The 16513-nt window shown below is 34.6% G+C and overlaps 2 protein-coding genes across 2 annotated transcripts; both read left to right on the top strand.

Moving 5' to 3' along the window:
• Positions 1 to 3935: 3935 nt before the first annotated feature.
• On the top strand, positions 3936 to 4807 carry LOC125224272 (zinc finger protein ZAT10-like). Its single transcript, XM_048127648.1, has one exon. It carries the CDS (start codon positions 4122 to 4124, stop codon positions 4725 to 4727), a length of 606 nt encoding a protein of 201 aa, XP_047983605.1. The 5' UTR covers positions 3936 to 4121; the 3' UTR covers positions 4728 to 4807.
• A 9715-nt stretch (positions 4808 to 14522) lies between these two features.
• LOC125218308 (LOB domain-containing protein 38-like) lies at positions 14523 to 15204 on the top strand. The gene is made up of 2 exons (XM_048119948.1): positions 14523 to 14741; positions 14849 to 15204. Exons 1-2 carry the CDS (start codon positions 14558 to 14560, stop codon positions 15160 to 15162), a joined length of 498 nt encoding a protein of 165 aa, XP_047975905.1. The 5' UTR covers positions 14523 to 14557; the 3' UTR covers positions 15163 to 15204.
• Positions 15205 to 16513: the final 1309 nt, after the last annotated feature.

The following is a 16513-nucleotide window of genomic DNA, read 5'->3' as shown; positions in this document are numbered from 1 at the left end:
TTTGGGGAAAACGGAAAGACGATTTTGCCCTCGTCGATTTTGGGAAGAGACCGCTGAGAGGGTGTATGCCGCAGGGTTTTAAGAGGGTATATTGTGGAAATTTGAGATTTTGAATATCGAGATGTTAATATCTGATGATTTTCTATCCAAGATTATATTGGCACAATATTATTCGAGATTAGTTTTTCTAACTAATATTTCCTCCGTCCTCGACTAATTGTCATCTTTGACCAGAAATGAGATTTAAGAAATATAAAAAAAAGTTGTAGAAAAAGTTAGAATGTGGAATCCACTTTTTTATATTTGTTTTATAATAAAATGTGAGTGAAATGGTTAGTGGAATGTGAGACTTACTTACCATTTATGGTAAAAATAAAGTGTGGTAATTATTGAGGGACGAAATAAAATGAAAAAGAGTGACAATTAGTCCGGATTGAGGGAGTATTTTCATCTCTCCAAATCAACTTTCTCAAACATAACAAAATATGCATGTGTTGTTTATTCAATTGTACTAGTATAATTTAATGAAATTAAAGAGAAAGTGGTACTTGTGGATGATGTTTCTATATAATATTTGGATTCGATGGTATATGAAGGCATGTTGATGGAAATACGAAGGCATGTTTCATGCGTGAAAAGAAGTCAAAAGTGGAGGAATTAGGGGTGTCGAAACGGGTACCCGCGGGTACCCGCATCCGATAAGTCGGGTATCCGCTACTCGTTTCGGACAAAATGGTTGTCCCGACACCCATCCCGCACTGGAGTCGGGTATGACCCGATACCCGAGTCGGGTATCCCGCACCCGACGCTGCGTGTACCCGACCCGAGTCTGTCCTAATTTTTTTAAAATCTATTTGTGGTTGTGATTGTATATTTTAAAATGTATGTGTACTGTACTGTATATTTGTATGGGGGTGTGTTTGTGTTACACCTATATATATTATATATGTGTGTGTGGTAGTAGTATATGTGGGTAGCACGTATATCGGGTCGGGATAGGAATTACCCGTTACCCGCTACCCGTTTCGCCACCCCTAGGAGGAATGTAAAATAACTACAATACTTTTGTCTCTTACATAAATATACTACTCCACTAGTAGAAAAGTAAATCTTATCCATACCAAAACATAAATGGACAAGAAACATGTTTTTTTAAGTAATTCACACATGATATTATAATCGTGAGGACATCCACTACTAAATTACAGAAGTGGTCTACACTGCCGTGAAGTAGAAAGGGCTGGCTCGGGTTGGACCACAAATAGTACAAATCTAACTGCATTTTTGTGGCTAGATTGTTTGTATTTGCATTAAGATTGCCAAGACAAATACTTATTTGGCTAAATTTGAAATTTTTGTGGCTTAGTCGACAGAGTCGTGGATGAATTTCTTTTTTGGATGGTTTAGTTTGGAATGTTAGTATATTTATTTAAAAAAATTAGGTCTTGGTCCAAATTAAACTGGGCCTTTAGCTAAATGCAAGGGTTATTTGGACCATAGATAAATCCATTGATGTTTGGTTTAGCTCTCTTTTATCTAGTTGGGATGTGGTCCATCCATCCCACTATTAGCCCACGAGGGTCGTAAACTACATTAAATTCAGTCTTTGAAGTTGTCGTCGATTTTACGGTGCAGTAGCTCAACACAACCCTTTGGGATCAGAGTTTACTTTCATTCTTTGTTTGTACCCTTTGGGATCAGAGTTTACTTTCATTCTTTGTTTGTATGTCTTCCGACGCTAGCAACGATCGTATTCGCAGTGTCCGATCTCACGAATTTCATCTCCTAGATTCATGAGATAGTGTTCTTTCATGTTAATTTTGTGACAATTGCTCTATTTGATCTTAGTGGACGATGGTTTTGATGAAGATAAATCTACATGACGTAGCTGAACAATCAAATACTATGAGTTAAGTCATCGAAGTTTTAATTAAGTCATTGCTTAGCTAATTATTGTTTGGACTTGGACTTATCTAAAACTATGTCCAAACGGTCTGAACTGTGCGCCGCCATAAATAGTACTCCACGAAGCTTCGCATACTAAGATAACTTCTTTCTTCCTTATCCCAACTTTAATTATAATTCTACACTAGAATAATAAAAATAAATAAAAACGAGTAAACAAATATCACGTATATCATGAAATTGATGTCCAACATAAGTACTACGGAGTAGAGTTTTGATCTATGTAAAACTCATTCTTAATACAAAAATACATAACTAAGCATACAGAGGTCATTTTTAGATCATCGTAAGCTTATTTTTATGTCATTATAATAAGGATGATATAAAATGATCTTAACATTACCTCAAATCCAAATTTTATAATATGACCCAAAACTTCTTTATAGTGACCCACCGTGTTTTTCTTTAATTATTGACCATTAGATTGAAAAAATCTCATGGTCAGGATTTGGTCTGGATTTCGTATTGAGATGCATTTTTGTATTGATCATTTTCCGGAGTATTTTTAAATATTACTATTGAGTTTGAGTGTGTACATGTATTTCGAAGCTTCCACGACTCACGAGGTCACATAAATACACCCATCATAATCCAATTTTGAAAATTGATTTAAGTGTTCCAACCTAGCTGCCTTAGTTACAAGTCAAGTCGAACTTCTAGTCTTCTAGAAGTCTCTGTTGAGTATTCTTACAAAGAAAAGATATAATGATAGAAGAAAAAATCATAGAGATGATTAATTAAGTTGGGATTGTGCCGGGTTTGGGTTTTAATCGAATCTTGAACTTACCATTTGCTGGCTTAGAGCATTTTGTGGTTCATATATAATAAAATAATTGGGCATATATCTTGCAATTTGGTGTGTAAACATTACATTTGAAATGTTATTTATTTTTTCCCCTCTTGTTCCCATACTCTACCCACAAGTGATCATACAATTTGTTATCTAGTATTAGGGCTAACAGAGTGTAGATTAGTCCAAAATGTTGCTAGACTATAATAAAATGAAACGACATGTACAAATTCTCCGTTTTGACCATCCCTTGGCAACAAGTTGGTAACTATCAACCTATGACCAGTCCAAAATTAATATTTTAAACACAAGTGAAATACACCTACAATTGAAGAGTTTTGGGAGGTTCTAAGAATCATGTAAAAAGTCATAAGTCAATTTCAATCTCAATTATATGTGTAAGTTCATGAACAATATCTATGTCATTAGCCGCCACCCACAAATGCCCACTTAACAAAAAATATCCACTTGCTATTGGCTGGCTGCTCTTCTGCTACAACTACACACCCCACATCCCTTTTCTTCCTAAACACGAAATAAAGTTATTTTTGTATATTATTTGGGATGTAATTAAGATGACAACCCTCTTTATTATAATACCGTACCACTATTTTAGGCCATTGGATCTGAAAATCGTGTGCTTGTCATGCTGCCACGTGTAAAAACACGGAGGGGTAAAATAAGAAATTTCTAATTTTACGTTACCAGATTGCAGTGTTGTTCATTGAATATTGCAGTCTTACCACAACAATATTGCAGTTTACCACGACTGCAATATCTAATACAATAGACTGCAAACTCGTGTTTTTTCACGAAACTTAATCCCAGACATCCATAAATGAGATCTAACGGACTATATTGGTGGTATGGTGTTATACTATCTATAGTGGCACCATAGTCCACCCTTTACAAATAATATTGAAATTTCCCACAAATATCTAATTAATATGATTTAAAAAGTTAGTTGGTAGAAAATGATGGTATTATTACATGATGCGGCAACTATGACATGGAAATGTGAATAAGAAGAACGCGTAGAAGGTTTTGACGCGAATGAGTCGGTCACCCACACACACATATACACTCCTATTAGCTTCCACTTGCCCCCCAAGCAATTATATTGTTGCCTTTTCCTTAGTGTGTTGAGTAACCGTTTCACTTTCCTCACACTTGTCACGCAACTTCCCACCCTCAAATATGTATATATAAGCCTAATCTCACTCTTCAATTCCATATCTCAATCTTCTTCAGACATCCTAGCTACTACTCCACTCTTCAAATCGATACGAATCTGTTTAGAGGTCTAGGGTTCAATTCGTCCAAGAAAAAAAAATACTGTTTCAACTAGTCAAAGCCTTTGAAATTAATGGCACTCGAAGCTCTGAGTTCCCCCACAGGAGTTACTGCACTGTCGAAGTCAGCATTTGACTTCGACAGCGCATCAACCCTGCCCTGGAGCAAGGGAAAGCGCTCTAAGCGCCCCCGCACCGAGGAGGAGTACCTGGCTCTCTGCCTCGTCATGCTCGCTCGCGGCGGCCCCACCTCCACCTCAGCGAAAGCGCCCGGTGCGGATCCTTCCAAGCTCGTGCATAAGTGCTCTGTCTGCGACAAGGCTTTCGGGTCCTACCAGGCCTTGGGAGGCCACAAGGCCAGCCACCGCAAGCTCAGCACCGATCACGCCGCCGCCGCGGCCGGCACGGCCGCGGCGGCGAGCGGCGGAGGGAGGATGCATGAGTGCTCCATATGCCACAAGAGCTTTCCCACGGGGCAGGCCTTGGGAGGCCACAAGCGGCGCCACTACGACGGCGGGAGCAGCGGCGTGACGACGACGTCGGACGGGGCGGGGTCCACGGGATCGGTCCGGAACTTCGACTTGAACCTGCCGGCTAAGCCGGAATTTTGGGTCGACGATGAAGTTGAAAGTCCACACCCTTTGAAGAAGTCGCGCCTTGGAAATTTTCTCAATATTTAGTTTTAGGATTTTATTTTGGAATTTTTAAATTGGTGTACATATGAAGAATGATTAATTCATTGATTTATTTATTTACTGAATTTTGTGAGAATACGAAATACTCCCTCTATTCCTTACTCGGACGGCACAAGATTTTATGTAATTTTATTTTATATGCTAAGTGAAGAGAGAATAAAAAAAATAGTAGTAATATTTTTATTTAGAGTAACAAATCATTTTAGTTAAAAATAAATTAAAAAAAAATTAACTCTCCTTTATCACTATTCAATTTCAACTACTTTTTCTCATCATCTCTTACTTTACCAGTTACGCATTAAAACATGTGTGAATCCTATATTAGAGCATCCGCAATGGTCGGCTAGCGACCGGCTAGCCGATTCGTCGCGCTGGCCGATCGGCTAGCCGAACCATTGGAGTCGGCCAGCGCGAAATCGGCGAGCCGATCGGCGTGGGCTGGCCGATCGCTGGCTTCGCTGGCCGATGCGCTGGCCGCCATTGTGGCGGCCCGATCGGCCAGCGCCGAATTTTGTTTTTTTTTAATTCTTTTTTTTAATTTTTTTTAATTCTTTTTTAAAAAAAAAAAAAAAATTAATTCTTTTTTTTTTAATTTTTGAAAAACTATATAAACGCGATTTTCTCTATCTCTAAATTTATGTACAAGAGCAACATCTAGCGATGGACAACAACAACTAGCCCAATACAAAATTAAAACCTAAAACAGATTCAAGGTGGCTCGTGTGTGGAAGCCCGGATTTTTTTTTTTATTATGTTATTTTTATGATTTTTAGTTAATGTACTTTTTTTTATTTAAATAAAATTAATGAATTTTTCCGTATATGTCTCGTAAATTTAATTCAGTATTTTAATCGTAATTTTAATTTCGTAAATGTAGTATATTTTGAATTATTTTTATTGCGGCTGGCCTAAATCTGATGTGACAGGTAGATTTTTTAGTGTTGCTGACGTGGCAGGAGAGAGAATGGCTGGCCTATGGCTGACCTAAGCACCATTACGGATACTCTTACATATTTCTACTGACTGGATGAAGTATTATTTAATTATGGGATTGTCTATAAATTTAATTTGTCAATCAAGCGCGCATATTTTTTCGTGCAAAGATATCCAGAAATTTAAATACATTATATGTTCCATCCATGCAATTTGAGAACTTGATTAATTCAAATATACTGTATATGATATCATTAATCATCAAATGGAAGCAAAGTTGTTAATTAAACTTTATAATATAATAATCTACAACTAATTTAAATATATTTTATTCATTGATTATATGTTTATATATATCTATAGATCTACTTAAGGGTGAGATTGTCGATTGTTTATAAATGTAATATGTCAATCAAGTGCGCATACTTTTTTGTAGAAAGATATCTGGAAATTTAAAAGTATTAAATGTTCTATGAATGCAATTTGAGAACTTGAATGAATTCAAATATATATGATATCAATAATTATTAAATGGAGGCAAAATTGTTGATTAATTTTTTTTTATAGTAATAATCCACAACTAATTTAAATTAAGCATAAAGAAGATTTTTTTACACTCCAATCAGTCTAAATCACCTTAGACTATTGTCGGAAATCCACAAACTCTAACCAGTCTTCACCGTCTCTATTCACGATCTTGTTGACTCTCAATTCCAAAGGTGAGCAAACATAAAAATAAATACATGTTTGTGTTTATAACATGACCTTTAAATTTCTATCAATTTAGCTATAAAATATGTATGTCTATTTGCTATAAAAAAAATCAATTTGGCTACACCAATCGTATGTCTATTTGTTATAAAAAAAACAAGGTCTGTGTTTAAATTGAATCTTTGGGTTGGAGAGAATAAATCTTTTTATTATTCCCACTTTTCTATATTGCATCGTTGTTCATAATGATTGTACATAAGATAAGACTACCATTTGATGACAATTAACAAATTAGTGTTTCCTTGGTTTTCAGCTGGTCAAGACGTTTTTTTTAAATACATTATTTAAAGATTATGTGAAAAGAAGAAATTATAAATTTAAGAAAATAAGAAAGAGAAAGAGCAAGAGAATAAGTAATAGTATATTTTTTTTAAAAGTAACAAGGGAGTACTTATTTGAGTTTTAAGGGGTTCAAATTTCTATTCTACGGTATAACATGTTTTATTAAATTATTATTTTTATTAATTAAAAAAATATTATAATTTTAATTTTATTAGTAAAAATATAATTAATACTATTAATAATTATTTTTTATGATAAAAAATATTACTGCATACTTAAATTTATTAAAAAATAATTATTTTAATTATTTTAACTTTATTAGTTAGATTTAATTTTAATATACTTTAATTTTATTATTTGGATTTTAAAATTATTTTAATTAATTATTTTAATTTTGTAATATCGTAAAATTTGGAATTTTATCCTATACGATACTATTATTTGTTCCTATTTTGACTAAGTACATCATTTTTGAAATATAAAAAGTGTGAAAAAAATTAATATGAAAGAAATTGGTTAGTAAAAGTGAAATTGGAAAATGAATAAGGAACGTCTTATAATAACACGCATAATGGGGGTTGGGGGAGTCCTATTTCATTGACTCAACGCTTTGTGATAATTAGATACGTTGAAGAGCAGTCTGTTCAAACGGGACAAGATTCAAATGATTACTAAATTAAGGCCATTTGTGCACACTTTCTTGGAAGAAGCTAGTAAACTATTTGAGATGTATATGTATACCTTGGGTTCACGTGACTATGCTTTGGAAATGGCAAAACTACTCGATCCTAAAAAAAAGTACTTCCATTCGAGAATAATTTCACGACATGATTGCATTTCCAAGAATCAAAAGAGTCTAGATATTATTTTGGGCCGAGAAAGCACAGTCCTCATCGTTGATGACACGGAAAGGGTGAGTATGTATTTCAATCTTAATGTCAGAACCATCTTGTTCGTTCAGTTCATGTTGATGGAGTAATTAATAGATTTCATTTTATAGGTATGGAAAAATAATATGGAAAATTTGATATTGATCGAACGATATTATTTTTTTACCTCAACTTTTGGTGATAGACACTGTCTACAAAAAATCGATGAAAGTGAGGTGGCTCTTGTCTCCGTTTTAAAGGTGCTCCAACGAGTTCACACTTTGTTCTTTGACAAGGTATTGTCTCTACACTCTCCATAAATAGTAGTGTTAAATAAAGTTGGATGTTATTGGGTAAATTAGCGGAAAAACAACTAACTCTTACTCAATTGTCATATACCCAAAAAATCAGGCTTTCTACATGTTTTTATTTCTGGTGTATAGTTTGTTTTTGCACAATTTTTCTACTACGGGGCCCAAAGATAAACTTATACAACATAAATGAACATGTAGAAAGCCTGAAGATAAACTTATAAAACAAGAAAATTTGCTAAAGATTATACATAAAAAATGACCACATCATATTTTTTGTTATGGGACAATTTAGAAAATTGTCAAAGTTATAATTCGAAGACGATTTTTTTTTGGCAATGTGCCAAAGTTATTTAGCTCTATTTGTTTATCTTTTTATTCTGTTACAGGTTCACAAGAATAATATAGAGGGTCGAGATGTGAGGAAGGTAAGTCTTTAATTACCTCTACATTATAGTAGTAGTAGTATTTTTCACAAAGTTTTTATTTCACCTTTTGAGATTGACTTTGAGATGATTTATCTTGGCAGATACTAAAAAAAACTCCAAAGAAACTTTTGAAGGATTGCAATGTTTTTATCAGAGTAACTAGGGGTGGCAAAACAGTTATCTTGTTTAGAAGAGTTGCTTCCAAAATAGTTAACTTGTTTATAAGAGCTAAGAAGCAATGCAATAGTGATACCTTTTGTAACCTCAAACGAGCTAATGATAAGAAGCCCAAGGAGGATGTAAATCATGTATCAACCCCATGTGATCATAATTCTGGTGCAACTATGGAAGGATATTAGAAGAGATATTAGAAGAAGATGCTATTGAGACCACTAGAAGTGTTGGATAAAGGGCTATTGTATTTCCATATCTACATCTAATGTGTGATCCTTCATCATCAATGAATAAACTACTATACTATAATTTGTATTATTAATTACCTTTTTCAAAACAAAATCAACTATGTATAACACTAAAACTATTTGAATGGGTGCGAAACTTTACCTTCTCACTCCTAAATCAACTGTCAAAAGAAGATGATCTATGTATAATTACTAGGTAGGCTTGTAGTTAATATTGGATGGTACTAATATTTATATGATTGTAATAATTTTAAACGAGATCTTCTACAAATACAGCTCATTAACTTGGCAATTGGGTTTCATTTTTCCATACCACAAAATAACGTCAATGCACCTATTACCTTTTGTCACTTTGTCATTTCGGTACGTTCCATAGTAATAGAGTCATTTCCTTTTTTAGTAAAAAAGTCAACACATTTCTCCACATATACTTTACTTTCTCTTACTTTATTCTCTCTTCATCTCTCTACCCTTTTCATTTTCCACTTTATTGTCCATTTACTTAACTCACCTAACACGTTTTTCTTAATCTCCGTACCGAAAAGAAACGCTTCCATTATTATGGAACGGAGGGAGACATCCATTACTCCCGGCAGCATTGTCATTGTCTATGTTCCGAGCAACCTGAAACACAAAATTAAACAGAAAACCTATTTGATTTGTCAAAGGCCCACACTCTCCCATCTCTCATGTTTGCTCTCAACTTAGTGCGATTCAAACTAGACAATGATCCCCAACTAGTTCATCTTCCCAAGCAAAAAGCTTCCTCCTCCACCGGAATTCCCAACTCCATGTTCCATTCTCCCACTCTCCCATCTCTACAATGAGCATATCTTTCTGAATAGATAGCAATAACAGCCTCGAGAAGAGGTTCTTGAGGCTCTCTTCTCCCATCCAGAAGTCATGTCAAAATCTCGTTTGAGCCCCATTTCTTGACGTATAGTTTCCCTACTTCTAAAATAATTACTTTACTCTATCTTACTTTATTCTCTTTTCATCGATCTATCTTTTCACTTTTTATTTTATTATTCTTTTGATTAACTCGCTTAAAATAATTTTTTTGAAATCACCGAAAAAGAACGCATCTACTACGTAGAGACGGGGAAGTATAATATTTTGAGGGAGTATATACTCTGATTCGATAGAAGACATGCTTCATGCGTGAAAAGAAGTCAGAAGTGGAGGAATGTAAAATGACTACGATAAAAAAAAAAAATAGAATAGGAAATCTCATCCAAGCCAACACATCCATGGAAGAAAAACCCTTGAATTTCTTTCACGCGTTGTTGAATTGGTATTGAGATAATTAGTTTGGGCTGTAAATTTGAACTGTATTTCTTATTGGGCTAAGAAATTTGAGTTTCATATAAATCCATATATATGTATTATGTATTCATTCTAAGTTGTCATTTTTAATTTGGTCATCACTACTTATGTAATTTTTAGTTTCGATTATGTATCTCTTTTGAATTACATATGTTTCAATTATTAATTTGAATTTTTTTAGAAATATCTTAATTTAAATAAGTACGTATATGAAATTAGAGATTAAATAACGAATTAACCACTTCAATTAATTATAAAATGCATGTTTTTGTGGTTTTACAAACTTACAACTACTATCCAAACCTACAACTACTATCCCGTCCCACAATAGGTATCACATTTAAAAAGATAGGTTAAATAAGTTAGTGAATTATGGATCTCACTTATATATTTATTAATTTTATACTTCCTCTGTTTTTTAAAAATAACAATTATTTCCATTTTGGGTCGTTCCTCAAAAATAGAAACTTTAGAATCTTTCTATTTTAGGACATAGACCCCACAATCCACTAACTCTACTTTCACTACTTTTTATCTTCTTCTCTCTTGCTTTACTCATTTTTGTTTTCTTGTCTCTTACTTTACCAATTGTGCATTAAAACCCATGCCGTTTCAAATGTTTCTATTTTTTTTAATACGGAGGGATAAGTTGGTGGAATGTGAAGTCTACTTAGGGCTTGATTGGTAGCTCTTAAAAAGTGTGAAAAAGTCGAAAAAGGTACTGTTCATCATCTTTCTACAATGTTTGGTAGCTCATTCCATTATCGGCCGGCCCGGTAGAAAATGGTCGGGTTTCCAGGGAAGTGAGATAATTTTCTGAGTTTGAGTGAAAACACTATCACGGGAATTTTGTGATATAAAGTTTCCTCCTTTTGTGAGAAATCTTGAAAACAAGATTTCTCCTGAAATTGCCCTCCCAATTCTCCAACTGCAATCACAGCTTCGCCGCACATCCACCCCAAAAACACCCAATGCTACTGCCGATCTGAACATTCCGATTTTTGTGATAAATCTTGTTTTTGAATTCGCCTTCCCATTTCTCTAACTGCAACACAGTTTCGCAGCGCATCCACTCCAAAAACACCCAATGGTACCGTCGATCTGAACATTCTGATATAGGTACGTCGGTGGCTTTGACGCCTAAAATTATCCCCCAATTTCCTAGCCCTAATCGCAAAATTATCCTCCAGATTTGATGTTCAATAATGTGTTTTGTTTGTTGTTGCATTTTTTATTAATTTTATTTGTTTATTTGTGTTGTGAAAGTTTAAGGAATTGGTCTGATTGTTCATCCACTGCGATGCGCTTCGAGCCCTACCTCAAGAGCGCCTGCAAGGGTTTCATCATGGAGCTCCGCCCTACCATCATCGCCGACGACAATCCGAACAAGGACATCAATTTCGCCTTCTACAACCTCCCCTTGGTGAAGAAGCTCAGGGAATTGGCCACCGCCAAGATCGTCAAGCACGTGGCCGTCAGCGGCGTCGTCACATGCACCAGCGAGGTCCGACCCGAGCTCCTCCAGGGCACTTTCAAGTGCTTGGAATGAGGAAGCGTTATTAAGAAGGTCGAGCAACAGTTCAAGTATACCGAGGTTTGTTTCGCACTCTGTCACTGGAATTGAACGGATGTATTTGCCTATATCTTGTTGTTTAATTGAGAATTTTATGAATTGAAACCGTAAATTTAAGTATTTGATCTCTGTTTATATTGTTGCTTTTGTGCCTATGGTTTGTCTTGATTTCTCTAGCAGCTTTAACTCCATTTGCAACACAATGAATCATTTTGTAACTTTGGGAGATTGTGTGAATGATTAGGGGTGCAGATTGTGGCTCTGCAGTGTTGATAATGCATTTTTTTGGATTTGTTCTGCGATATGTCTAAGTAATTTCTCAGATAGTAACTATGGTTGTGTTCATTCTGGACTTATATCTTTCGGTTGTTGAGTCTAAAGTGTGTATTGATAATTTGAGCTGTTATTTGTCAAGTCCCATACCCTTTTTTGTTGTTGTTTGTTCAATGTGTTTGCTTGGAGCCGTGTTCTGTTCGTTTTTGTGGAAAAAATTAATATTGCAGTGATGATATTGTTGTTTTGCCATGAACTTTCATTGTTTTCAAATTATGTAGGATGGTTAACGAAAGTCAGCGAAAGAGGTCGGAGTCAGAGACAATTGTTATTATAATCGAGGTCATCGTCCGGACTCATATGAACGAGATGTTCTCAGATTTGAAAAACAAAAACTGATACTCGACGGGCTGCCCTAGTATGTGAGTTTTTTCTTCGCATGTGTAGACATCGCAGCTGTATTGGATGGAGAAGATGTATTTTGTGGAATTGTGGTGGAATGAGGGTACCAAGAAGGTGTTGCATGGAGAATGAGAGAAGGATGGCGCCAAAGTTAAAGAAAGTAGCCGCCATTTTACTTCCCTGTAGAATCAACATGTAGAGCTGCTACATACTCAAGGATATTATTGACATTTCCCTTATTATCCACATGAGTGTAACTCTTAACCAATTTCTACCAAACATTTGATAGTGTGGTTTCTCAGTTTGGAAAAAATGTACCAAACACTGTTATACCATGGAAAACATTATCCGTAAAAGTAAGAAAAACTCTGTATACGTGAAACCTTGAAAACCCTTTTTTGCTACCAATCACACCCTTAATATTTTATGGTAAAAGTGAAATATGACTTTTATTGTGAGACGGAACAAAATGACAAAATGTCAGGGCTGGGTATTCGGTTTACTGGGTCTCGGTTAACCGAGAACCGAACCGAAAATGACAGTTTTCAATTAACCGAGAACAGAACAAGACAGTTACAGTTCGGGTCTGGTTAGGAGACCCGCATTGACGTCGGTTATCGGTCTAGGTTATCAGTTTAAACCGAACTGATAACCGATGGTGGAATCAATTACTATTAAGTCCATATTTTATTTCTAAAATAAAGACTGATATTTATATGGGCCACGAGGCACATATATACTTAAGCCCAAACGCCAGGATGATTAATACCACTGAAGAACGCCAGGATGATTAATTCCACTGAAGAAGAGACTTATCTTTTATAAGTATAATAACTATGTTTTATATTCTTGTTATGTTGTCAAATTCGATGTGGATAATTTTTTAAGATGTATAAGTGAATTTGTGGGGTATGCAATTTTCTTAAATGTATGTTATAAATGAAGGTGAACTTGAAAGGTGAGACATAACTAAAATTTAAATTTAAATAATACAAATAGATTAGCATGATTGTTTTATATAGTTTATAAATTGTTATTAACTTCATTTTATGAGAAGTTGGCAAACAATTTCAGCCTTGCTTGTTAGTTTCTTTTTCATTTTTAAATTTCCTTTTCTATTTTTTTAGAATAATATTTCATAAAATCCTAGATTCAATAAATATTAGTACAGTTGTCAACTACAAATTTAGCTGAGATTAATAGATTACAGATATTAAATATTTTTAGAAGTTCCTATATAGAGTAGCTAATTAAATAACTATATATAAAAAATAATTTAGCCAAGATTTTTACAACTATGAGTAAAGTTTCTTAAGCTGGTTTATGTTTTATCATTGTCACACCTCATCAGTATCAACAAAGAAAGGAGAGAATAGGCTATTATAAAAGAAAGAAAAATGGAACAAGGTTTTACATTAACCGAGTTCAAATCTCATGGAACAACAATTCAGCATAGTTTAGTAAAAAATTTTGAAGTAATTTCGGTTCCATTGTTTAATGTTTAATCGGTTCCATTTTTGAAGTAACTTCTCAATAATAATCCTTTAAAAATTTTTTTACCAATTTATTTAATATAGCAAAATAAATGTATAATTATTTTTACCTATATAAGTATTATAATGTCAAACACATCCTCAATTTGTTAATGGAATCCATATTTGCTATCTTACTCTAAAAGTGTGTCAGACTTAGCTATTGATGCACTGGCAAGATTAAAAACCGTATCTCCACCCACTTTACCATTAAATCACGAAAAAGTTAAGGTATAACGTGTGCGCTCATAGCACCAGTTTTCAATTAACTTTAAAACTTTATTCCCCGGTTTTAGAAATTACCAATTTATTTAATATAACTATACTTCAAACCATAGTAACTTTACCAAATTATTGCTCAATCTTATAACTTTCAAATTATAGTAGCGTAATTTTACTACCGTTCGCAAATGTCACGTACAACTAATTTTCGGTAAAATCGATGGCAGCGTACCAGTGGCGGAAGCAGGACTTTTCGATTTTTGAAAGTATCACTTAAATGAAAATTTCACATATATGTGTATGTATATGTATATGATTCCAAACACTTCCTTAATAACTAAACTAGCCCTAGTTACTATTTTACCCCCAACCAAACTCTACCCCACAACCCCTATAACTATCCCCCAAGCACACACCTCACACTCCCATTCCCTTTCTCTCTCTCTCTTCCTTTGCCTTTGGAGAGGAAAGATGAGCTGCAGTGGCTGCCGAATCCTCCGCAGAGGCTGCAGTAACCATTGCATCCTAAGGCCGTGTTTGGATTGGATCCCATCCCCGGAGGCGCAAGCCCACGCCACCCTCTTCGTCTCGAAATTCTTCGGCCGGTCGTATCTTTTGACCTTCATCGCTTCCGTCCCCGTCTCCAAACGCTCCGGTACATAACCGTTGTCGCCACTTGTATTTATTTTATTTTTTTACTAATTTTAAATGTGCAGTCGACCGTCCTAACATCTTTTCATTAATTAATTATTATTATTGCAGCGCTCTTTCAGTCCCTCCTCTATGACGCGTGCGGCCGCACGGTCAACCCGGTCAACGGGGTTGTGGGGCTGCTCACCACCGGCAACTGGCATATCTGCCAGGCGGCGGTGGAGGCAGTCCTGGCTGGAGAGGACCTGACGCCGATTGGCTTCGGGAACCCACCTCCTGCATGGCGCTCAGGCGCCGTGCAGGATTGCTCTAGCCGAGTCGGATGGGCGCCGGACCGCGCCGGGACGATGGCGTCGGAGGCGGAGAGTGGGGTTGATCAGGTTGGGGCTGAGGAAATGCCAAAGCTGCTCAACCTTTTTGCTTAAGCATGGGCTTTATCTAAAGAAGAAGAAGAAGACTAAATTGATCCTCTTTCTTTTTTTTTCTTTTTTGTTTTTTTTTTTAAAAAAATTAAGTGAGATGGGACTAAGTGAGGAGAAAATTGGCTTTTCATTTAGATCCCATGTTTAAATCGGAAATTGTATCTCTTTTTGTAGGAGAGTACTATTTTGATGAATAAAGATAAAAATGAAATTATATGTGGGCCCATCGTAGATAATATCAAATTAAATGCGCTTATAAAGTCACGAATTTTGTACCGTTATTTCGCCATTTGCAATAATTACATGCGTATGAAAAGTCGTGGGGAATATATCGTTGTTTCGTCGTCACAGAAGTAAAGACATAAATTCGATCTTCAATTTCAAAGAGAAGGAAACTAAAATTAAAGACATAAATACTACTTACAATGGTTGTAGCTTTGAATGAAATACCAATGTTTTACTCATTGCTCATAGGGAGAAGCTTCTCAATTAGATTAATTAATTATATCTTAAGGTACTTAATTTAGAATTTTGAGAAATGGTTTGACAAAGGGTTGATGGGCTACTCTTACAATCTAAGACGACGACCAAATATAAGTGTAAGATTTGTAATTAATTTAATAGACAACATTGGAATGTGTATGAATCGTAGCTTTGGATATTGTGGGCAATATTCTCTCTTTGTGCTTCACTGTACTACCCCTATATCTTCTTCATTTTTACAATAGTGTGTTATGGGGTGAATTAATTTTCATTAATTAAACGTGGGGATTATAAAATTTTGTTTTGGTTACTTAATATTTATTATGAAATATACTTGTATTACTGTAAATTTGTAATGTGTGATATATTAACACAAAAACGCATTATTATATATAAAAACCATTGAAAAGTATGATTTCTAGCAAATATTTATGACCATACTAATTCTAGTAGTTCAAATTTTTTTTTCAAAAAGACTCTTTTATACCAATACGGTTCCATCAAAATCACAAGTAGGTAATTCTCTAAAAATAAATGATAATGTGGACAATAATAGAATGAATTACCATTGTTTTTTTATTCTTCTTAAATTTAAGTGGAGTATCTCTCACATTATTTAATTGGATGTGAAAGTATAAGTGTTGCATTCCTAAACTTTAATTTAAACCCATGAAGTTTCCTTTCACATAAAACAATTCATGAATATTAGCTAGTACTATATATATTATTCATAATTAAAAATAACATATACTAATACTTACTTATATAATGAAATGGATCTAGGTTTAAGCATTACTAATTAATTACAATGATTTTTAGGGATTATTATTACAGAATTTACAAGCATTCTTCAACGTCTAAACTAATACAA

The sequence above is a fragment of the Salvia hispanica genome, chromosome 4, assembly GCF_023119035.1.
Source record: "Salvia hispanica cultivar TCC Black 2014 chromosome 4, UniMelb_Shisp_WGS_1.0, whole genome shotgun sequence".
NCBI classification, from domain to species: Eukaryota; Viridiplantae; Streptophyta; class Magnoliopsida; order Lamiales; family Lamiaceae; genus Salvia; species Salvia hispanica.
This window is presented reverse-complemented; position numbering and strand designations above follow the sequence as displayed.

Excerpts from the sequence above, each read along its gene's own strand:
- LOC125224272 (XM_048127648.1), top strand. The coding sequence starts at position 4,122 with ATGGCACTCGAAGCTCTGAGTTCCCCCACAGGAGTTACTGCACTGTCG.
- LOC125218308 (XM_048119948.1), top strand. The coding sequence starts at position 14,558 with ATGAGCTGCAGTGGCTGCCGAATCCTCCGCAGAGGCTGCAGTAACCAT. Across the intron at positions 14,742-14,848 it reads CCCCGTCTCCAAACGCTCCG|CGCTCTTTCAGTCCCTCCTC; the intron begins GTACATAACCGT and ends TTATTATTGCAG.